General features: G+C 42.8%; 3 protein-coding genes across 3 annotated transcripts; 2 read left to right on the top strand and 1 right to left on the bottom strand.

Moving 5' to 3' along the window:
- LOC111974673 (synaptobrevin homolog YKT6) lies at positions 1–4215 on the bottom strand. The gene is made up of 8 exons (XM_024002587.2): positions 4031–4215; positions 3565–3735; positions 3256–3338; positions 3067–3167; positions 2797–2901; positions 1545–1610; positions 1256–1357; positions 1–1045 (listed from the first exon to the last, which is right to left on the bottom strand). The coding sequence occupies exons 2-8, from the start codon at positions 3666–3668 to the stop codon at positions 1010–1012; spliced, it is 597 nt and encodes a 198-aa protein (XP_023858355.1). The 5' UTR covers positions 3669–3735; positions 4031–4215; the 3' UTR covers positions 1–1009.
- Positions 4216–11478: 7263 nt separating this feature from the next.
- Positions 11479–15757, top strand: LOC111974003 (glucokinase (hexokinase 4)). Its single transcript, XM_024001499.3, has 10 exons — positions 11479–11574; positions 12244–12406; positions 12668–12822; positions 12963–13082; positions 13216–13311; positions 13464–13563; positions 13882–14065; positions 14890–15045; positions 15214–15447; positions 15564–15757. The coding sequence occupies exons 1-10, from the start codon at positions 11494–11496 to the stop codon at positions 15709–15711; spliced, it is 1437 nt and encodes a 478-aa protein (XP_023857267.1). The 5' UTR covers positions 11479–11493; the 3' UTR covers positions 15712–15757.
- A 1929-nt stretch (positions 15758–17686) lies between these two features.
- LOC111974005 (myosin regulatory light chain 2, atrial isoform-like) lies at positions 17687–21737 on the top strand. Its single transcript, XM_024001502.2, has 7 exons — positions 17687–17792; positions 20522–20623; positions 20767–20842; positions 20921–21025; positions 21117–21195; positions 21289–21337; positions 21525–21737. The coding sequence occupies exons 1-7, from the start codon at positions 17790–17792 to the stop codon at positions 21627–21629; spliced, it is 519 nt and encodes a 172-aa protein (XP_023857270.1). The 5' UTR covers positions 17687–17789; the 3' UTR covers positions 21630–21737.
- Positions 21738–23538: the final 1801 nt, after the last annotated feature.

The following is a 23538-nucleotide window of genomic DNA, read 5'->3' as shown; positions in this document are numbered from 1 at the left end:
TTCAAACTAACCCATATTTTAATAAGGCTTTGTGTATCAATGAGAATCTGTAGACATCACTACACAATGCTCTATAAGTACAGGCCACCCCATTTTAGTTCAACATAAGCTCCCCATTTTAGATCAACATAAGTTCATCCGCTTGTGCTATAATACCAATCAACTTGTGAATTTGAAAAACCTGGGAATGTTTCAAAGTTTTCACATCTTCATAGAGAACAACAAAACAACAATAGGTTACATATTGTTGTTTTGATTAGGTTACATAATCAAAACACAACTATATGTGAACTAATCCAATTAATGTCCTGTAGAAATGAGCTTTGAAAACAAACTCAAGAGGATTTGATCATGGAGTTCTGTTGTCTCAGGCCCAGTTACAGACAGACACTTTGCTCACTCAACTCACATTACATTAAACACAATGGTATTACTCTGGGCTACATAGAGGCCCTTTACATACAGAGTTGAACATACCTGAACTACAAATGTGAGGAAGCAGTGTCATCTACTGGGCAGAGGGAAATAAAAATGTCACTACCAGACCTTAACGAGATCACCAGCAGATCCTGTGAGTTACTGCATTGAGTACCGAGGGAGATTGTCAGGGTTTCTTTAACGCCAAGCATAAGATCAAAACTCCCAGAAAGCTGAGCTCAAACTCAGATTAAGACTCTGATACAGTCTGAACTCAGGAAACAGTTTAAGACATTTTGAACAACAAACACATCCTGGCTGGCTATGAACCTCCTGTAAACACATTTTGAACTGTTACAACAAAGCCAATAAGTATGATATTTTCCTGATGAAACCTCACCAGTCCTGCAGCCCCACCCCCTCTCCTCTTCCCCAGTAAGCATGTAAAGAGATTGCAGAGATCCCACGTCCCCCCTCCCCTGCGCCCTCCCAGAGACTGAGTGGAGGCCATTCTGTCTCCTGGAGGCACGATGGAAGTTGTAGAATGAGCAGAAAGGCCAAGAGACATATCCAAGAGGACAGTCCAGCAACATCACATGACCTCACAGCATGAGTTCTGCTTCCGTGCCTGTTGGATAGAAAACACAGACAAAGTGACTGGTTAGCGATTACAATATCAATTTCACACTGAGAAGGATACATATGTAATGGCAATTAGTCTTAATAAAAGAGTTTTGATAAAGCGTAGCAAATTAAGTTGGGATAAAAGTAGCCCAAGTTTAATCTAAGATGCTGTGATTATTTGAACTGGAGAGCGCAGTTCACAGTCACTACTCACAGTCTTATAAAAGGCTTTAGACTGGTTCCCCAGGTGTTCAGACTTCTGCACCAGGTCATCCAGCTTCTCCCCTCTATCCAACAGAGACTCCATGGTGTTGTGCTGCAGAGACAATCACAGCCCAGTCCACTTCATATACAGCATCCTACCAACCACAGGCACTAACAGTGTCAGACATGCAGTAGTGCAAGCTTCCTACACAGAGAACATTTTTCTAAACTCATCTAAAGTTTCCCCATTATGTGAGATGTTTTGGAGTTGTACGCGATTGTCGACTAAAGTGTCTCACCAAAATGATTTTTGTCTCGTCTAGCTCAGCCTGCACTTTGGTCATCGCATCTGCCTCTCTGGGGTTCTGAGGAGAGAACACAAATTCTGTCAAACTTTCACAATCATCCAAGAAGAAACATGAAAGATTCAAAGTAGGGTTGGTTATTCAAGTGTTATTTTATTAATCTATGTGCAATGTACACTACCGTTCAAAAGTTTAGGGTCACTTAGAAATTTCCTTGGTTTTGAAAGAAAAGCAATTTTTTTGTCAATTAAAATAACATCAAATTGATCAGTAACACAGTGTAGACATTGCTAATGTTGTAAATTACCATTGTAGCTGGAAACGGCTGATTAAATAAATGAATATCTACATAGTCGTACAGAGGCCCATTATCAGCAACCATCACTCCTGTGTTCCAATGACACGTTGTGTTAATCCAAGTTGATCATTTTAAAAAGGCTAATTGATCATTAGAAAACCCTTTGGCAATTATGTTAGCACAGCTGAAAACTGTTGTTCTGATTAAAGAAGCAGTAAAACTGTCCTTCTTTAGACTAGTTGAGCATCTGGAGCATCAGCATTTGTGGGTTCGATTACAGGCTCAAAATGGCTAGAAACAAAAAACTTTCTCCTGAAACTCGTCAGTCTATTCTTGTTCTGAGAAATAAAGGCTATTCCATGAGAGAAATTGCCAAGAAACTGAAGATCTCATACAACGCTGTGTACTACTCCCTTCACAGAACAGCGCAAACTGTCTCTAACTGGAATAGAAAGAGGAATGGGAGGCCCCGGTGCACAACTGAGCAAGAGGACAAGTACATTAGAGTGTCTAGTTTGAGAAACAGACGCCTCACAAGTCCTCAACTGGCAGCTTCATTAAATATTACCTGCAAAACACCAGTCTCAACATCAACAGTGAAGAGGCGACTCCGGGATGCTGACCTTCTAGGCAGAGTTGCAAAGAAAAAGCCATATCTCAGACTGGCCAATAAAAAAAGACTAAGATGGGCAAAAGAACAGACACTGGACAGGGGAACTCTGTCTAGAAGGCCAGCATGCCAGAACTGCCTCTTCACTGCTGACGTTGAGACTGGTGTTTTGCGGGTACTATTAACAATGTCTACACTGTATTTCTGATCAATTTGATATTTTAATGAACAAAAAATTTGATTTTCTTTCAAAAATAAGGACATTTCTAAGTGACCCCAAACTTTTGAACGGTAGTGCATGTTATGTGTCTATTTCAGAGACAGGATGCCATGTGTACCTGGTATTTGGCCAGGTGGATGTCCAGGGCTTTGTAGTTGATGGTGTCTGGGTTTCCAGATGGCCAGTCTATACTTTCCACTTGCCTGGAGAACTCCTCTAGCACCTACATGATCAAACATCAATCTATTACATAAAAAATAAAGCCGAAAGGGCCTGGCGAGGAGCAATAACTTGGGAAGAAACCTTGAGAGGAACAAGACCCAGAACAGAGAGTAATATTCTTCACTCGTTGCTAAGGAGGTAATGCACCTCTCTGCAGTGTACCCACTTTGTCTAGTAGTGTGAAGGCGACTCTTTGGGGGTACTCGCTGTCTGCTATCACCACTGCACTCAGACTGTCATTCCTCACATACACATGACACAGGTACTCTGGAGGGAGGAAAGGGTAGAAATTATAGGTGTCCTCACATAACAAATAAACTCCCATATGTTATAGCCCAATGTATCAGGGCTTAACCTTGTTCTTTGACTGAGGCTCGGCTGCCGTGTGCAGAACGCTCAACAATCAAGGCGCTGGTGAAGGTCATGAACTCTTGGACACTGCCAAAACCAAACACAAACAATGGTGAAAACATTGTTGGTGTTCTTGTCAATTCTAATGAAGTCTAAACCCGTGACAGGTTTAAGATAGGCTATAATTAATGACAGGGGCGTTAACTTCTTCATCTGCCCTGATGTACAAGTTCAAATCAGTGAAGATGGAGGTAAGGAACCCCCTTAGACTATTGAGATGCACCTCAGCCCATGTGCCAAGAGGAAGACCCACCTGGAGCGCTGGAAGAAACTGAAGGAGGAGAGGTCATATGCGGATTTGAGGAGATTGGATTTAGTCGCTCCTTTGTGGAGGACGCTTAGGCTGTACAGCTTCATGATGACGCAGACAGTCCCGGGGTTATGACTGGCGTGTCCCAGCGCAGCAGCCTAGAGGTCTCAATGCCTACATGTCAAGAAAGGGACACAAATTCAAATCACATGAGCCAAACCATCCGTACAGCCACACAATACATAAGCTGCAAGGTAGCTTACTGTCTACTACACACATACTCTACAATCCAAACGATTGCTGAACTAGATAACGCTACCAGGATAGACTAACGTTTATCGACATGTAGCTACCGTTCTCGCCATATTTCTGTGCTGCTTGCTAGCTAACGTTAGCACAATTGTTGTTAGCTAAACTAAGTGCCAAGAACGATGGAGCTAGCTCAAGTTCCCTTGTCGTACTCACTTACCAGAGAAGACTGCACGAAACGGTTTGCTAACTGTTGAGAATAAAATACCAACTGAATTATTCCATAATAACTTAGTGAACGACCTGTAGGAAGTTATCAGTATTATGACTAGTTCGTTTCTTTCTAGCCACACCAACCACGTCACGATCGAAGCAATGTCCCACAGGATAATTGTTCCGGAATGCAACACGGCTTCATTACAATTCTGTGTACAGTTCCTACTTCCAGAACGCTTGTGCTTGAGGTGTGAAAAAAGTAAGCATGGGCCAAATACAGAACATTTTGTGTTGCGTGTAGTCTTACTATCAGCATTTTTTTACGTCTATTTGCTGAGCGGTTCTAATAAAATAAAAAAATACATGGTACACAATGGTTTTACACTGTATCGCCACGATAGAACAGTAACCTCTGGAAGACAAGGGGTGGCAGTCTATGTATATTTGTAAACAACAGCTGGTGCACGATATCTAAGGAAGTCACAAGGTTTTGCTCGCATGAGGTAGAGTATCTCATGATGAGCTGTAGACCACACTATCTACCTAGAGAGTTTTCATTAAAAAAATTCGTAGCTGTTTACATACCACCACAGACCGATGCTGGCACTAAGACCGCACTCAATGAGCTGTATACCTCCATAAGCAAACAGGAAAACGCTCATCCAGAGGTGGCGCTCCTAGTGGCCGTGGACTTTAATACAGGGAAACTTAAATCCGTCTTACCAAATTTCTATCAGCATGTTAAATGTGCAACCAGAGAGAAAGCAACTCTAGACCACCTTTACTCCACACACAGAGACGCGTACAAAGCTCTCCCTTGCCCTCCACTTGACAAATCTGACCATAATTCTATCCTCCTGATTCCTGCTTACAAGCAAAAATGAAGCAGGAAGTACCAGTGACTAGATCAATAAAAAAGTGGTCAGATGAAGCAGATGTTAAGCTACAGGACTGTTTTGCTAGCACAGACTGGAATATGTTCCGGGATTCTTCCAATGGCATTGAGGAGTACACCACATCAGTCACTGCTGCTACTCACTGTTATTTTCTATACATAATCACTTTAATAAGTCCACCTACATGTACATATTACCTCAATTACCTCGACTAACCTGTGCCCACGCACATTGACTCTGTACCGGTACCTCTGTATATAGCCTCGCTATTGTTATTTTACTGCTGCTCTTTAATTATTTGTTACTTTTATTTCTTATTCGTATTTGTTTATTTTTTTAAAAACTGCATTTTTGGTTAGGGCTTTTACTGTAAGTAAGCATTTCACTCTAAGGTCTACAGCTGTTGTATTTGGCGCATGTGACAAATAAAATTTGATTTGATTTGACTGATAGCAAAAAAAAACTCTGATCTCAAATCCAAATGCTGGAGTATAGATCCAGATTAAACGTTTTAGCTTCACTGTATAAATAATTAAGTAAAGGAGTGTATAAAACCCCCACAAATTATTATTATTAGGCTTATTAGGACAGGTCATGAGTAGACAGTGACCTATAGATCGGGTATAGGCCTTGCCACTTCTGATTTCTCACCACTCTCATTCGTTGTTTTCCTAAGTAATTTTGCTTAATTTAACAATTTCCTCCTGGCCACTTAACTCAGTGCTAAGTGCTTTCCATACTAGAAGTGTGCAGATAAATTATTGACTCCCAGGGCAGCGAATTGAAAACGTCGGGCATGGAGACAGTGAAAGAAAGCTATTGTGAGCATATGTTGACGGGGTGGTTGTGGCAGGATGAGGGGTGTTTTTTCCCCCTTTAATCGGACAGTTTTGGTTGCCATAGATATTGAGAAAAAATAGCAGCCTAGTTAATGAGATGTAGGCTAAGAGCTTTGGAGGTGTATGTGAGATTGTTTCCTCAAACGGAAAAGCAATACAACATTTATTTTTGGATATACATTGAGGTTACTTGGATGGAGATTATTTGAATGTTACTGCTACATTTTTGGATCTGAGGACCATGGTGAGAAGGACTTGAGGTTGAATAGTTTGCTTTTGAGCGGTGCACTTCTGTTATTGATGGCCGCAGTGGATGCATCATGAACTGCAAAAGCGCACAAATGAATAAAAAACTTTAATTTAGGACTATCCTATACAGACTTTTCCAGGCATTTGAGTGAACACTTTTAACTGAAATAGTGTTTGTTTATTTATATAGGCCTTTAGTGTGTATTATTTTACAGAATAACTAGCTTAACAGCAGACAATGTTGGCCACTGAGGAACTGGTTGGACATAAATCATTTGGACACTTCTCAAACACATGTTCAATAGGCCTGTATTCACAGATGAAGATTCACGACAAACTGCTACTTTTTAACTTGCTCTCGTAGCCCAACTGGACAACACGCTTACTATTCCACAGTAGACAGCAAGCATGACCGGCAAGACATGTATGATATGGATCCTCATACGATGGATAAGGTAAAAAATATTGGGATAATCTTATCCATTTAATGGAAGATTCCCTGAAGGCCCGCTTTAAGTTGTTCTATTTAGAAAGTCTCTGGAATCTCACATCATTCCTGGGCAATGGAAAACCCTACTTTCTAGCAAACTGAGTTTTAGCAGCATAAAAATAAATCACTGCCAAAGTCCATGAAAGCATGAAACAGGGTATCAGATAAGGTGAAAATGAAAAATGAATTATCAGGCTATTTAGATGACTTGCCTACAGCATTTAACATTCGAAATGTGGCATTGTACAAGTAGTACTATTTTTGTTTTACTTTTGAGAGATGACTGTCACAATTTTTTGGTTTTTAAGAAGGTGGATGTGTTAGCTGAATGAATGTAGACAGTTATCATGAATAAAACATGGGTGGTTTTATGTGGTCTTATCTGAGGAGTGAGGCAGGTAAATGGAAGCCTCGCCCATCAGGCCATCTCAGCAAACAGCCCATAGGAGAGCTCTAACTGGGTTAAATTAGCCGTCATAGTCAGCTATGGAGATGTACTTGGCACACATTCAAGTTCCATCCATAAAAGGATCTGACACCAATCAAACATGGATGGATTTGTCAAACAGCAGCATGCATGTGTGTGTGTGTGTGTGTTACAGTAACACCTATAGCATCATTGTCCATGGTTATACAGGCAGGTTGAATGAAGGTCCTCACCTCTTTTCTGATTTATGTTGCACATGTGCATGTGGGGGGGAGTTACTGTTGCATTCAATCAAACTTTACACACAATAAAACATATTCTTCATGTTTGAATTCATAATACACTACAATGATTTATTACACAAGCTTATACTGGTAAAGAATAAAGAATATGGAACGTTTGAATGAACTCAATCTCTTGTTATTGTGGAAACAGGCCGAGTCAAATATAATCTAGACTTGTGCCAGCCTCCATTGAAGATCTTTGTTCATGCAGTTTTGTACATGCATGAGCTACCAATTAACTTGGCTAATTCAGTTTTTGCCTTTGAGATTCTCCCTGTAAGTGCTAGATAAAATAAAATGCTATTTGAATTAAATCCATGATTAATCTCCTGATAAGGCGAGTTGTAGTTGACAAAGTGTGTGTCAGCCTGTTGGTAAGAGTTACTGTTGCATTTATTCTGAAACCAGGAGATCAGGGCACTCAGGAAAGGGTCACCACAGCTATTTTTGGAGTGGTTTTTGACAGTACCATTGGTCATGTCTAAAATTAAACCTTTCCGGGTGATAAGCACAGGAGACCTTTGCCTACAACGCTTCATTATTGATTTTATCGGCCATTCAACTTTGCAGTGCGCTAAATATAGATGCTTTGACATCTAATATTGAGCTAGTTAAACAATGACTAAGACTTTGAATACAGCAATATTACACTCTTTATACCAGTGTCTGATCTTGTAGTGGTCTGGGTGTAGCTGGTGCAGAGGAGTCAGGCGCAGGAGAGCAGAGATGAGTAACACAAGTAACTTTACTCAAATATTCCAATAACATATCGTAATACCGAGCCCACAATAACGGGCCAAACATACATAAAACAATCACGCACAAAAACCATGGGGAAAACAGAGGGTTAAATAATGAACATGTAATTGGGGAATTGAAACCAGGTGTGTAAAACAAAGACAAAACAAATGGAAAATGAAAAGTGGATTGACGATGGCTAGAAGGCCGGTGACGTCGACCACCGAACGCCACCCAAACAAGGAGAGGGTGGCGGAAGTCGTGACAGACTCCTGGGAAGTGCTGCGTCTACCAGGAATTTATTGCATAATCCCCCCGTCGATGGGGTGGTAATTGAGTCGCCCTCTTCTTAAAGAAGGCGAGAGCCAAATCGGCATTTTCAGAGGGGATGCGCACGGTGGAGACCTGGTCTGGACTTTCCACCATAGTAGCACCGACGGAAACCCCTAAACACCTCCCCGAGCACTCTCGTGACCACCCCTTGAGAGCCCTCTGTTGCCACAAAATAGTGGGGTTATGACAGGCCAACCAGGGTAGGCCCAGCACCACGGGAAACGCAGGAGAATCAATAAGGAAAAGACTAATTCTCTCCTTGTGACCCTCCTGCGTAACCATGCCCAGTGGAGCGGTGGCCTCCCTAATTAGCCCTGACCCTAATGGTCGACTATCTAGGGCATGCACAGGGAAGGGCATATCCACAGGAACAATGGGGATCCCTAAACTATGGGCAAATGCTCTGTCAATAAAATTCCCAGCTGCGCCTGAATCTACGAGCGCCTTATGCTGGGAATGCGGGGAAAACTCAGGAAAATGTATAAACAAAAACATGTGAGCAACAGGGGGCTCTGAGTGAGCCTGGTGCCGACTCACCTGGGGTGACACGAGAGTGCCCTGCCTGCTGCCTCGACTCCCAGAGGAACCTCCCCAGCACCCACCAGCAGTGTGACCTCTGCGGCCACAGACGGTACAGTGAACGGCCCCTCCTCTGGTCGCCCTAAGCGTAGCACCTCCCAGCTCCATGGGCGTCGGAGTGGTGGTGCTGGGGGATGGAACTGACAGGCCCCGATCCAGAAGTCCGCGGGTAGCCAGCAGGTTATCCAGCCGGATGGACAGGTCCACCAGCTGGTCAAACATGAGAGTGGTGACCATGCAGGCCAACTCCCGACGGACGTCCTCGCGCAGACTGCACCGGTAGTGATTGATCAGGGCCCTGTCGTTCCATCCAGCGCTGGCGGCCAGGGTCCGGAAGTCCAAGGCGAACTCCTCGTCCCCTGCCTCAGGTGGAACAGATGCCCAAAAGCGGTGGGTGAACTCCGCGTAATGGTCCAACACCGCTTCTCCTTCCCCCCATACGGCGTTGGCTCACTCCAGGGCTTTCCCTGAGAGACAGGAGACGAGGGCGGACATGCTCTCACGTCCCGAGGGAGCCGGGTGGACGGTCGCCAGGTATAGTTCCAGCTGGAGTAGGAACCCCTGGCATACGGCAGCCGTCCCATCATACTCCCTCAGGAGAGCGAGCCGGATCCCACTGGCACCGGGTGAAGGAGGGGTGAACAGTGGTGCCTGTTGTAGTGGTGCCGGTGGAGGCGCTGGAGGAACTCCTCCTGTCTCCCATCAATCCATCGTCTGCAGCACGCGATCCATGGTGGTGCCGAGATGTTGCAACATGGTCGCATGCTGCTGGACGCGCTCCTCGACCACCAAAGGGGTGTTGTCTGCTCCTGCTGACTCCATTTTTCAGGTGCATGATTCTGTAGTGGTCTGGGTGTAGCTGGTGCAGAGGAGTCAGGCGCAGGACAGCAGAGATGAGTAACACAAGTAACTTTACTCAAATATTCCAATAACATGTCGTAATACCGAGCCCACAATAACGGACCGAACATACATAAAACAATCACGCACAAAAACCATGGGGAAAACAGAGGGTTAAATAATGAACATGTAATTGGGGAATTGAAACCAGGTGTGTAAAACAAAGACAAAACAAATGGAAAATGAAAAGTGGATCGGCGATGGCTAGAAGGCCGGTGCTGTGACCCTGTTTGTACACATATACAGACCTACTGTAAATCATGTTCTTGTGAGAGGCTTCTGTTGAACCCAATGAAATAGGTCACAAATAGGTCACATTTGCCACATTTTCTAAGCAAACACAGTCATCTAAGAATTTCAACTATTTCTATGTCAATGACCAAGGTCAAATGACTATGTTACCTGTTCTACTAAACAGACAGCCTTCCAAGTCAGGTCATTCATGCCATCAAATGGATACAGAGTGGACATTAATGTAGGCTACTGGTACTTGAAATTCTGTTAAATAGCAACAGTAGTAGTTAGCTGTATGTCTTTTCAGAGGTTTTAGTTTAGATCAACCTTACCTGTCTGATTAAGTTTCTTTTTTGCCTGCTTTTGGGTTTGTCATTACGCATGTGAAAGATTTTCTCACTGCAATACTTTGCTGTTCAAATTGACCTGTGGTGATGATTCACATTCTATAGTGTTGCAAGGTACAGTGCCTTCAGAAAGTATTCACACCCCTTGACTTTTTCCACATTTTGTTGTGTTGCGAAGTGGGATTTAAATGGTTTGAATTTAATTTTTTTGTCAAAGATCTACATAAAATACTCTGTAATGTCAAAGTGGACAAAAAATTTGAACATTTGTAAAAAATGTATGAAAAATGAAACATATCTTGATTAGATACTGTAAGTATTCAGCCCCCTGAGTCAATACATGTTAGAATCACCTTTGGTGATTACAGCTGTGAGCCTTTTGGGTAAGTCTAAGAGCTTTCCAAACCTGTATTGTTCAACATTTGCCCATTATTCTTTTAAAAATTCTTCAAGCTCTGTCAAATTGGTTGTTGATAATTGCTAGACAACCATTTTCAAGCAGATTTAAGTCAACTCTGTAACTAGGCCACGCAGGAACATTCACTAACTTCTTGGTAAAAACTCCAGTGTAGATTTGTCCTTGTGTTTTAGGTTATTGTTCTGCTGAAAGGTGAATTAATCTCCCAGTGTCTGGTGGAAAGCAGACTGAACCAGGTTTTTCTCTAGGATTTTGCCTGTGCTTAGGTCGATTCTGTTTCTTTTTTATCCTGAAAAACTCCCCAGTCCTTAACGATTACAAGCATACCCATAACATGATGCATCCACAACTATACTTGAAAATATGGAAAGTGGTACTCAGTAATGTGTTCTATTGGATTTTCCCCAAACATAAAACTTTGTATTCAGGAAGAAAAAAAATATTGGTTTGCCTTTTTTTTCCCAGTATTACTACAGTCATATTGTCTCAGAAATTGTAGATATCATCTGACCACATGTCCTTGGCTAGATGGGATGAAGGGTTAGGGGGTGGGCATTTGTGTGGGCCTCCATCTTCCCCCGGCCAGCCCCCTTTACCAGAGCATAAAAACAGCTGAGGTCCTCATTCAACTACATTTACAGTTCACTGACTCTGCATACACACACACTCATGCTAGACACACACTCACCACACACCTAGATACACACGCGAGTGATTTAGAGAGCTAGACAAGATGCTGTGCGTCAGCTCCTTCATGGGCCAGATGGGGAAGATGCCTTGTAGCCTCAGCTCTGTGCTAGAGACAGTCCTCATGGTAAGACACACATTTCTGAAGAGTTTAGGTCCGAATTTCTGAATAATCTAATTTGGGTTGGGTTTACTTGAGTTGATTAGGTTTTATAAAAATAATTTGGACATTATTGCCTTTAACAATGTTATAATTTGACTTTCTACTCTGCATGAATGTTGTCTGAATTGACTCAAGTCTTCAACACATATACTGCTCCATGTTGTTTGAGAGGAAGTTATGGGTGAGAAGCTTGGTCAGACGTTCAGTTTACTACTTTGTCCTCTTTGTGAAATGCCTGGATGAAATTGTATATCTTGGCGGTGAAATGTATTTCAGAGCAACCATAACACAGAGCACACGGCATGACGCAACTTTTGTCTTTCAAATTGTTACTTTTTTTCTCCATTTGTTTTCAACGCTTCTGTTTCCGCAGCTGACATTTTAGACTAATAAAAATAGAGAGAGAGAAAGGGCTGAAGTTATCCTTACCCTTACTGTCATTTTTCACACTTTGCTTTGCTGTGCTTTAAATTTTGTACTCTATTTATGGCGTGCGGATGTAAAGTGTCCTTGGACACCTGAAGTTCTGTTGGGGAAATAATGTTATTCTATTGTAAAGGTATTCTATGAATGAATACTATGATGGTTACTTGCGGGGGCTTGCTGTGACCCTGTTTGTCCCTTCCTCCCCAGGTGGAGCAGATCCTGTCGGAGTTCAGGCTGAAGAAGGAGCAGTTGAAGGAAGTGATGAAGAGGATGATGAGGGAGATGGACCGGGGACTGCGTGTAGAGACGCACCAGGAGGCCAGTGTCAAAATGCTGCCCACCTACGTCTGTTCTACCCCTGAAGGATCAGGTAGAGGCATATACCTAATTTATATAATGCTTTCTTGTGAAATAACAATGTAAATGCGTGATACCTAGGCTATTTGTACTAAATGGGAATTCATGAGAGTGATGGCACATGAAAGAACATTACATTTCTCACGAGATTTATTTTACATTACACTTGTAGTGCTTTTAAAAAAATAAGATAGAAAAATATTCTTATTCCAGAAACCCCTGCTGTGTGTGTTTGATCCTATATGACACCATTCTGTGTGTTGCGCTGTGTCAGAGGTGGGTGATTTCCTGGCCCTGGACCTGGGGGGGACTAACTTCCGTGTGATGTTAGTGAAGGTGGGGGAGGATGAGGAGAGGGGATGGAAGGTGGAGACCAAACACCAGATGTACTCAATCCCTGAGGACGCCATGACAGGCACGGCTGAGATGGTGAGAGTGCAGTGTACTTAGAAGTGTTCATCCAGAACTGCACTGTGTTGACTAGTGTAATCAGTGTCCCCCATAAATCATCATGACTCACCATCCTCTCTCTCCCTTCATCCTTTTCCCTCCTTCCCCTCTCTTCTCAGCTCTTTGACTACATTGCTGAGTGTATATCAGACTTCCTGAACAGACAACACATCAAGCACAAGAAGCTTCCTCTGGGTTTCACCTTCTCCTTTCCTGTACGACACGAGAACATAGACAAGGTTGGAGATGGAGTACAAGATCTGCACAGGGCACAGACTTTAGATTAGAGATTTGATATGCGAGTGACTATCTGAGTATCTGAGTTAGTGTCTGAGCCCTGCTACCAACCCTAACCCTCTGTGTTCCTCCCAGGGCATCCTACTGAACTGGACCAAAGGATTCAAGGCGTCTGGAGCAGAGGGTAACAACGTGGTGGGACTACTGAGAGATGCCATCAAGAGGAGAGGGGTAGGATTTTCACTTCAGAATTAGGATTCTATGTTTATGCTACATAGAATAATAGATATATGTTGTGATAGACGTGCTATGACACATTTGTAAAACATGCGTATTAGATTCATGCAAATAGAGCCGTTCTGAAATGTTCCTTTACTCTTCAGGACTTTGAGATGGACGTCGTTGCCATGGTGAACGATACAGTTGCCACCATGATATCCTGTTACTATGAGGACCGAAGCTGCGAAGTGGGAATGATTGTGGGTAAGGATGCACACGCACACGCACGCGCACACACACACACACACAACACACACAACACACACACACACACACACAACACACACACACACACACACACACACACACACACACACACACACACACACACACACACACACACACACACACACACACACACACACACACACCACACACACACACACACACACACTGGTTGATCAGCCATTTATCTCCTGTTACCAAACATCTCTCTACCTCTCCTTAAAGCCTACTATGTTGCTATTTGTCTGTAATACAACACACAAATCAAATGTAATTTGAGCATTGTCCTGTCCTCAGGTACTGGGTGTAATGCTTGCTACATGGAGGAGATGCGGACAGTGGAGCTGGTGGAGGGGGAAGAGGGGAGGATGTGTGTGAACACAGAGTGGGGGGCCTTCGGAGCCAACGGAGAGCTGGAGGAGTTTAGACTGGAGTACGACAGGGTGGTGGACGAGACATCACTCAACCCTGGACAACAACTGTGAGTATTGGGCCTCACACTGTTTATCTCACCACAATGACCTAATTAGGCCTTCCTAAGTTTAGGGGGTGTTACAATCTCCACTAGTGATAAAACTACCTTTAATTGGCATAAAGTGGCTAAAGTAATTGATTACTTTCCAGGAATTTGCAGAAATTTGACAGTAGTACCTAGTTTCTCTTGTGCAGTATTGGTTGCATGTGTATCCAGTCATGTGTAAATGTGTCCATTCTTAGAGCTCAAAGTATGTGAGAGTCAAGAGTTTCTGAAAGACCTGTACTTTCCTGTGACACAATGCTCATCCAGGTGAAAACGTGCCTCTCTCTCTCACCTCTCTCTCTCACCTGTCTACAACACTCACCTGACACTAACCTGCAGCCTTTGTGTGGTCACTAGGTAACCCTCTTGTTTTCCAAGTCGAGGCTAGTGGCAGCCCAGTCACTACACATCAGGGTCAGATTAATGAGCTCCTGTCCAGCGCTAGCTAATGTCAGCCAGGCTAATGGCTGTTTACCGTCTACTCTGACAGGCCCTTCACACGGGCAACCGCTGAGCTGAGCCTCACTCACCCTAGCACTTTATCCCTCTCTCCGCCCCACAGCGACAGCTAGACCGAGAGATTGCTCTCCTGCTTTTCAATCTCTCACTTTCTTGTTTCTCCCCGGCCTAGCTGGGAAATGATGATGACAGCGATGTAGGTTCACGTGTTGTGTGACGCACAACTCCTTTTCTCTCTTCCTCCATCCACTTGCTCTGCCCCGCTGCTTCCCTCGACTCTCCCTTCTCCCCCCTTTCTCTCTTCCTTCCTCGCCATCGCTCTGTAGCTATGAAAAGCTCATCAGTGGGAAGTACATGGGAGAGCTGGTGCGGCTGTTATTGTTGAAGCTGGTGAACGAGGAGTTGCTGTTTAACGGAGAGGCCTCTGACCTGCTGAAGACTCGCGGCAGCTTTGAGACGCGCTACGTCTCCCAGATAGAGAGGTGAGGGGTCACGACACAGCAATGACATTAGAATTACAACTGTCAACACTATTACAATGGCATCGACACAGTTCCAACTCTTTGTGTCAGTGACTGTCTTCTGTCCGAGCCAGTCAAAGCTTCCCTCACTGAGTCTAAGTGTGTGTTCTCTCCCTGTGTGTTCCTCAGTGACTCTGGAGACAGGAAGCAGATTTACAACATCCTATCTACGCTGGGCGTGTTGCCGTCAGAGCTGGACTGTGACATAGTGCGTCTAGCTTGTGAGAGCGTGTCCACGCGAGCAGCACACATGTGTGGTGCGGGGTTAGCCGGCGTCATCAACCGTATGAGAGAACGCCGCAGCCAGGCGGTGTTGAAGATCACTGTGGGCATCGATGGCTCCGTCTACAAACTCCACCCCTGGTGAGGAGGGAGGAGGGAGTAGGAGTCACCAAGTATAACATACAAATAATGTTAGTCATATCTAGCGACAATGCCATGCTTTTTATTCTAACTCTGATGTTAATCTCCTTCCACAGTTTCCAGGACAGGTTCCACAAAGTTGTGCGGGAGCTGACGCCTCACTGTGACATCACCTTCCTCCAATCAGAGGAAGGGAGTGGCCGGGGGGCGGCACTTATCTCGGCAGTAGCCTGTAAGATGGCAGCGTGCATGCTGACACCGTGAGAGTCGTAACAGCCTCCCACCTATAGGGGGCGATGCAGGTGAACCAGGCTGAACTCTGACCTCATACAGTAAATTATACCTCATCTAGGGTGATCCGCCTCTGGCCTCCTCTTGAAGCTTTCACAGAGTAATCTGTAACTCCTCATTGGTGAGAGAAGCAATATGGGTGTGGATAACTCACTGTATATAAAAAGACCCCCACCACACAGCTCACACAACATGGGAAACACAGAGACAGATTAAATCAGCACTTTTCCCAGTGTACAGTATTATACAGATGTGTTTTTGAACTGATGAGCCTCTGAAAATTCCCTGCAGTCCCACAATGCATAAGTGGTGAGTCTCAGAAAGTAATGAACCCTTGTTTAAACACGTTCTCAAGCTTCCACTGATTGCAGGTATTTTAAGCTTGATTAATAATGTAATATAATGTTCACGTGAAAAGGATTGGCATTGATTTATAACATCAGTATTGTTGTTTGTTTGATGCTGTCTGTTTAATCCAGAGATGTTTCCGTATATAATTTAAAACTAAGGGATTATCCATTTCAAATGTATTGCAGTGCAGTCTTTCACTTACTGTTCGTGGGAAATTAAATATTTCTTTGATAGTGTATTTATAAAAGTTATGTATCTGTGATGAGCGTAAAGGTCTTAATTCCTATTATGTATATCTAAGAATGATAATGTGCTTTGTAATGTGACAATTTTTTATTGTTGTAAGTAAAGTTGCTGTAACATAAAAATATTTTGTTGTGTGTTTATCATCATTTGAAATTGAAGGGGCCAAATAACTGAAGTGGTTTTACTGTACATGACCACATACTCTCCTGTCATAAAGAACTGTCAAGTTTCTGTTTCTGTTCAGTAAAGTGAGCAACGGCACACAAAGTTTCCCAGGCAAACACCCAATGCAACTGAATAGGACTGTAAACTACAGCCATACTCAGTGGTGTAAAATACTTAAGTAAAATACTTGAAAGTACTACTTTAGTCTTTTTTTTAGGGTATCTGTACTTTACTTCACTATATATATTTTTGACTACTTTGACTTTTACTTCACTACATTCCTAATAAAAATTATGTACTTTTTACTCCATACATTTTCCCCTGATACCCAAAAGAACTGATTACATTTTGAATGCTTAGCAGGACAAGAAATGGTCTAATTCACAAACTTATCAAGAGAACATCCCTGGTCATGGCTGATACCTCTGATCTGGTGGACTCACTAAACACATGATTCATTTGTAAATTATGTCTGTGTTGGAGCGTGCCCCTGGCCAGTGGCAGATTTAGGTATAGGCGACATGGGCAGCCGCCCAGGGCAACATCTTGGGCACGGCACAAAAGAAATTGTGACATTTGAGCAATAGGTTTTCTATCGCTCATTTGCACGTCACTTCAATGATATCATGTCACCTTGTGGGACTGTGGGTCAATTAACCTTGTCGGAGTGGGCGCCGTCTGGTATGTATGCCGTCTGGTTTGCTGAATATAAGTAATTTGAAATGATTTATACTTTTACTTTTGATACCTAAGTATATTTGAAACCAAACACTTAAAAACTTTTACTCAAGTAGTATTTTACTGACTGACTTTCACTTGAGTCATTTTCTATTAAGGTATCTTTACTTTTACTCAAGTATGACAATTGGGTACTTTTTCACCACTGGCCGTACTCATGGGTAACATGGTATCTTCACTTCCTCTCTTGCCATATCCCACTGGCTCCTCTCTCAGACCATTTTGTCCAAATCCACCTCCCCCTCTGTCTCTTTCTCCCTTCTCGTCTCTCATCCTATCACCTCTCCTCCCCCTGCTCCTTCTCCCTATCTCCTTTTTCCACCCCCAGCGGAATCCTGGTCCTTATCGTGTCCACATAGAGAGAGAGAGAGAGAGAGAGAGAGAGAGAGAGAGAGAGAGAGAGAGAGAGGGTGTAGATGGCCATGTATGGGACTGTGGTACACACTGCAGGCCTATTATAAGAGGGCAGAAGATAACATGAGCCATACATAAACCCTACCTAGCATCACACCTAGTCCTGGGCACAGAGAGCCACTATACCACACACAGACATGGTGAGTACTAGAACAATGACTCAATATTATACATAATTTGCCATCTGACTTTACTCATAAGCAAAATCTTTATGTAACGTTTATCTGGAATTTAGTTCATTGTTGTGATGAAATATTAGGGTCGTTCCACGAAAAGAGTTCCCTTTGCATCCCTTTGATATTTTAAGTAGAAATCGTGCACCGATATTGGATTTTAAAAGCCTGTTATATTAAATGAAGTGCCCTTTAATATACACCACATACAGACTTCAATAAATCAGATTTGATATAATATACAAAAAAAATATGTTACATGTCCTTCTGTCAACCCTGTGTCAGTTCTAGGAATTGCATCATTGCATCATTACTTATTTTGTTGCTTTGACAAAGTAATTTCTAAGGATTGTTATTTATTTCATGTGATTAGTGATTCATTGATGTCTATCCCTAATTTTTAAGGTAAACTCTGTTAGGTGAACTTTACTCTTGTTTTAATAGAGTGAAACTATTTGTTTTTAAATATTTTTTTTCAAAAGAAACATTGAATAGTCAAATCATAGAGCTGGTTGTGCTATTTGCAGCAAATGTTTTGTATTTTGTGATGGAAAATTGAGTGGGTGGAGCATAAGACGTCAACCCTGTTTGTTACCCATAGATAGGCTAGAAATGTTTTAACAATTACATTGTTAAAACATGCATTCAAGTGTGCATTCAATTGCCACTCCCTGTTGCACACAACAAGCTTCCATTTCCCCAGTCACAACCCAATCGCACAACCCTGTTACCTTATTTGGCACTTAATAGGCACTTACTATAGTCCTTTTTAAAAATTATTATTATTATTTAACTTCTTGATAAACATGTTTTTTATGAAGTTGAACATGTGCTCTTTATGACAGAATGTTAAAATTAGGTGAAATAATTAAAAATATGTTTTTTACCAAGTTACACTTCTCAAAAGGCACTGAATTGGTGGAAACACCCTATAACGTTTTTGACTGCAGAGAGTAAGCCTAGATTTATGTTTCAAATTTTAACTAAAAGGTACAACTTCGACAGTCAAAAACACGTTTATAAACTCAGCAAAAAAAGAAACGTCCTCTCACTGTCAACTGCGTTTATTTTCAGCAAACTTAACATGTGTAAATATTTGTATGAACATAAGATTCAACAACTGAGACATAAACTGAACAAGTTCCACAGTCATGTGACTAACAGAAATGGAATAATGTGTCCCTGAACAAAGGGGGGGTCAAAATCAAAAGTAACAGTCAGTATCTGGTGTGGCCACCAGCTGCATTKAGTACTGCAGTGCATCTCCTCCTCATGGACTCCACCAGTTTTGCCAGTTCTTTCTGTAAGATGTTACCCCACTCTTCCACCAGGGCATCTGCAAGTTCCCGGACATTTCTGGGGGGAATGGCCCTAGCCCTCACCCTCCGATCCAACAGGTCCCAGACGTGCTCAATGGGATTGAGATCCGGGCTCTTCGCTGGCCATGGCAGAACACTGACATTCCTGTCTTGCAGGAAATCACGCACAGAACGAGCAGCATGCCTGGTGGCATTGTCATGCTGGAGGGTCATGTCAAGATGAGCCTACAGGAAGGGTACCACATGAGGGAGGGGGATGTCTTCCCTGTAACGCACAGTGTTCAGTTTCCCTACAATGACAAAAGCTCAGTCCAAGGATGCTGTGACACACCGCCCCAGACCATGATGGACCCTCCACCTCCAAATCGATACCGCTCCAGAGTACAGGCCTCGGTGTAACGCTCATTCCTTCGACAATAAACGCAAATCCGACCATCACCCCTGGTGAGACAAAACCGTGACTCATCAGTGAAGAACACTTTTAACCAGTTCTGTCTGGTCCAGCGACGGATTGGTTTGTGCCCATAGGCGACGTTGTTGCCGGTGATGTCTGGTGAGAACCTGCCTTACAACAGGCCTACAAGCCCTCAGTTCAGCCTCTCTCAGCCTATTGCGGACAGTCTGAGCACTGATGGAGGGATTGTGCGTTTCTGGTGTAACTCGGGCAGTTGTTGTTGCCATCCTGTACCTGTACCGCAGGTGTGATGTTCGGATGTACCGATCCTGTGCAGGTGTTGTTACACGTGGTCTGCCACTGCTGTCCGTCCTGTCTCCCTGTAGCGCTGTCTTAGGCGTCTCACAGTACGGACATTGCAATTTATTTCCCTGGCCACATCTGCAGTCCTCATGCCTCATTGCAGCATGCATAAGGCACGTTCACGCAGAGTCTTAACGACCGTTCCACAGGTGCATGTTCATTAATTCATTAGCTATCATGGGAAACGGTGTTTAAACCCTTTGCAATGAAGATCTGTGAAGTAATTTGGATTTTTACGAATTATCTTTGAAAGACAGGGTCCCGAAAAAGGGACGTTTCTTTTTTTTGCTGAGTTTAGTATGTGTCCTACCATTTTAATTAGAAATTAGAAATGGCTAATTCCTTAGAAAGTCATTAGTACTTATTTAAATTGAAATCACATTAACTCCGGGTGACCTTGGTCAAGTAAACCTGGATGTTTTACTGTGAAAATATGTGTAAAATGTATGTGACATGTGACCCTATTACTCCTTTTTTATTCTTTCACATAGAATACATAGTTTTCATTGTTACATGTTGATGTAGTTATTCTTTTTGGACTCCTCTGCTCTCATTCGTTTACGACTGGTGACAGTGAAATGACCATGCGTAACCTCCCGTCTATTCTTCTTGTTTCTCAGGCCAGTAAGAAGGCTGCTAATAAGAGACAGAGGGGAGCCCAGAAGAGCTGCTCCAATGTCTTCTCCATGTTCGAACAGTCTCAGATACAGGAGTTCAAGGAGGTACGTGGCTACAGTACACTTACACTGGCTGGTCCATAGACATTAGACAAATACATTTTGGATATTCATAATTTTTTTTCTGATGAAGGTACATTTCTGGGGGGGAAAACTATTAACAACGGATGTACTCCGTTTATCTCCAGGCTTTCGGCTGTATTGACCAAGACAGAGATGGTGTGATCAAAAAACAGGACCTGAGAGAAACCTATGGACAGCTAGGTATTCCAATAGTCTCACTTTACAAATGTGTGTATGTGCATGCGTGTGTGTATGTTGATTTATGTTTTTGTGTACCAGGGAAGCTGAATGTTAAGGACGAGGAACTGGATGAGATGTTGAACGAGGGGAAGGGTCCCATCAACTTTACTGTGTTCCTCGCTCTATTTGGAGAGAAACTCAACGGTAAGACCCCATCCCTCTGCTTCTCCACCCTTCTGCTGTATGCGTCTTTGGTTTTGTTCATGTTAACTGAACTATAACCCTCCCCCTACAGGCACAGACCCTGAGGACACCATCCTCGCTGCCTTCAAGCTCTTTGACCCAAACGGCACAGGTTTCGTCAACAAGGATGAGTCAGTATCATTTGAACCTATACACAGATTGCCAAAATATGCAATGACACATTGTGGGCAATGAATTATTAATTAGTTGTGTATTCTTTAAAGGTTTAAACGATTACTGATGAACCAGGCTGATAAATTCACAGCAGAGGAGGTTGGTATTCTTTTTCTCCTTTTAGCCTACCTTTTTTCTTTAAAATAATAAATGAACAAATCACACAGTTGACATTACTTGAGAGAGAGAGATAAACCATTCGATCAGCAGTCCTACGTAAAAAGTAGGCCTTTGGTCAATTCACATTGTTGCCTAATCCCTCTCTGTCTTCTGATGAAATCCTCAGGTGGACCAGGCGTTCTCTGTGGCTCCAATTGACGTGGCCGGCAACATCGATTACAAGTCACTGTGTTACATCATCACACACGGAGACGAGAAGGAGGAGTCCTAAAGGCCCTCAGCAAAAAAACCTGACCCTTAACCCATAACCCCTGATAGGGCGGAACTGGAATCTCCTCTGTGGTTGTCTTTTGCCAATCCAGTAAAGAAATCAAATCAACACCTGTCTGTAAAATGTGTATGTTTATTTGTGGTTACATTTAGATACAGTACAGTTAGTACACATACTATCTCACAGTTGAATAAAAGTGTCATCTTTACAGTCATACATACTCTTGTTTCTGACAGCTGTTGCCGATACTGGGACCAAAACACTCACAAACTACACTTAACCACTACAAAACATGTTCAAGTCAACCTAATTACCCCCTCCACATCCACCTCCCCCTTCAAACAAGGCATGATTTAGATTAAAGGTTCAATGCAGCCATTTTTATATCAATGTCAAATCATTTCTGGGACACAATTAGGTACCTTGCTGCGATTGTTTTCAATTAAAATGGTCAAAACGAAACAAAAATAGTTTCTTAGCAAGAGCAATTTCTCAAGCAATAATTTTGCTAGGACTGAGTGGGGAGGGGAAAACTGAAAACTAGCTGTTTTTTTGCAGAGGTTTTGAACTTTCTTATTCATCTGTTAACTAATTTATCACCTGGTGATGTCACCAGACAGGTCAAAAAACTATCCCACCAAAACTATCCCACCAAAACAGCCAGAAATGTCAAGCTCTTACACTAAAAGGGAATTATCATCATTTTCACAGATCATTCCAACCTCAGCATGGAAATACAGTATATCTAAAACACAGAAAAATCACATTGTTAACTGCGCTGGGCCTTTAATACCCCAAATGTGATCTGTAAGGTGCATTCAAGAGAAAGGGCCCACTGCAATGAGCCTGTGTAGTTCCAGTCAGAGCTATGTATTTAGAATACAATTCTAAATATATGGCTCTGGTTCCAGTCATTTAGGCCTCGGTTGCCGTGGATACAACAACAAACCCGTTAACTCCACTGCCAAACAGCCACCACATCTATTGGTCAAACAGAGCTGGACGGACAAGGTTAACCCAGATTTGTAAGCAAGGCTGGGGATACAAGCTACCCCTTCTAAGTCCCTACAGTAAGGTGTTTGTAAGATTGAGTTTTTTGCCGTGTGATGTAGTTGTTGCAGAAGAAGCAGAGATGCCTATATCTTCTGGAGCTGAGGGTAGAGTAGATGTGGGGATAGATACATCCATAGCGTGGACACCAGATGGGGTGAAGAAAGAGGCAAAACCGGTCAAGAACTGTGATTCCTATCTAAGAAGGTGGGTGGATTGATCTTTACTCTGTTGAATTAAAGTGACAACTTGGTTTAAAACAAAATGTTGCATCCTCATGAAACGCACCATATTGTATTAATGTCCATGTGTCTGCTACAATGACCAATAAATGCAATGAGTCCATGCATCACAAGGTTTTAGGCTATTTCAATAACTTTGCTGTTATCATCTGAAGGCATTTTATTTCTAATCAACAAAAGCTGTTTTAGTGCTGCCTCTCCCTGTCCATCCAATAGTACCCTCTCTTACATGTGAACTATGCAGCAGGACGTAGGAATGTCAGGCACTAAACAGGCTCATTAATGTTTCAACTGGTCAAGCCCTTTCCTCAGACAATGGCAGAATTTCTCTTGCACAGTTTGTTTTCAATTACTTGTGCACCTTGGTTGGACTGCAAGGTAGCTACAGTACACTTACTCTGAAATACAATACATTTAGTGAGTCTGATCGGATGTTAACAGGTATCTGGAAAGCCAGGCGGGGAAGAAAGAGCACAATAGCACCATTTTGGGGGTACGTGTCGTCATTGTTAATAACAGGCCAAATATACAATTACATGAACTGATGCAATAAAACACGTTAGATGCTGTTCTGTGTTTTCACGTAGTTAAATAACATTTGCTTAATCTAAAAACAG

This window comes from Salvelinus sp. IW2-2015, linkage group LG15, assembly GCF_002910315.2.
Source record: "Salvelinus sp. IW2-2015 linkage group LG15, ASM291031v2, whole genome shotgun sequence".
NCBI lineage: Eukaryota > Metazoa > Chordata > Actinopteri > Salmoniformes > Salmonidae > Salvelinus > Salvelinus sp. IW2-2015.
The sequence above is the reverse complement of the archived record's forward strand: the minus strand, read 5'-3'. Positions and strand labels throughout refer to the sequence as shown.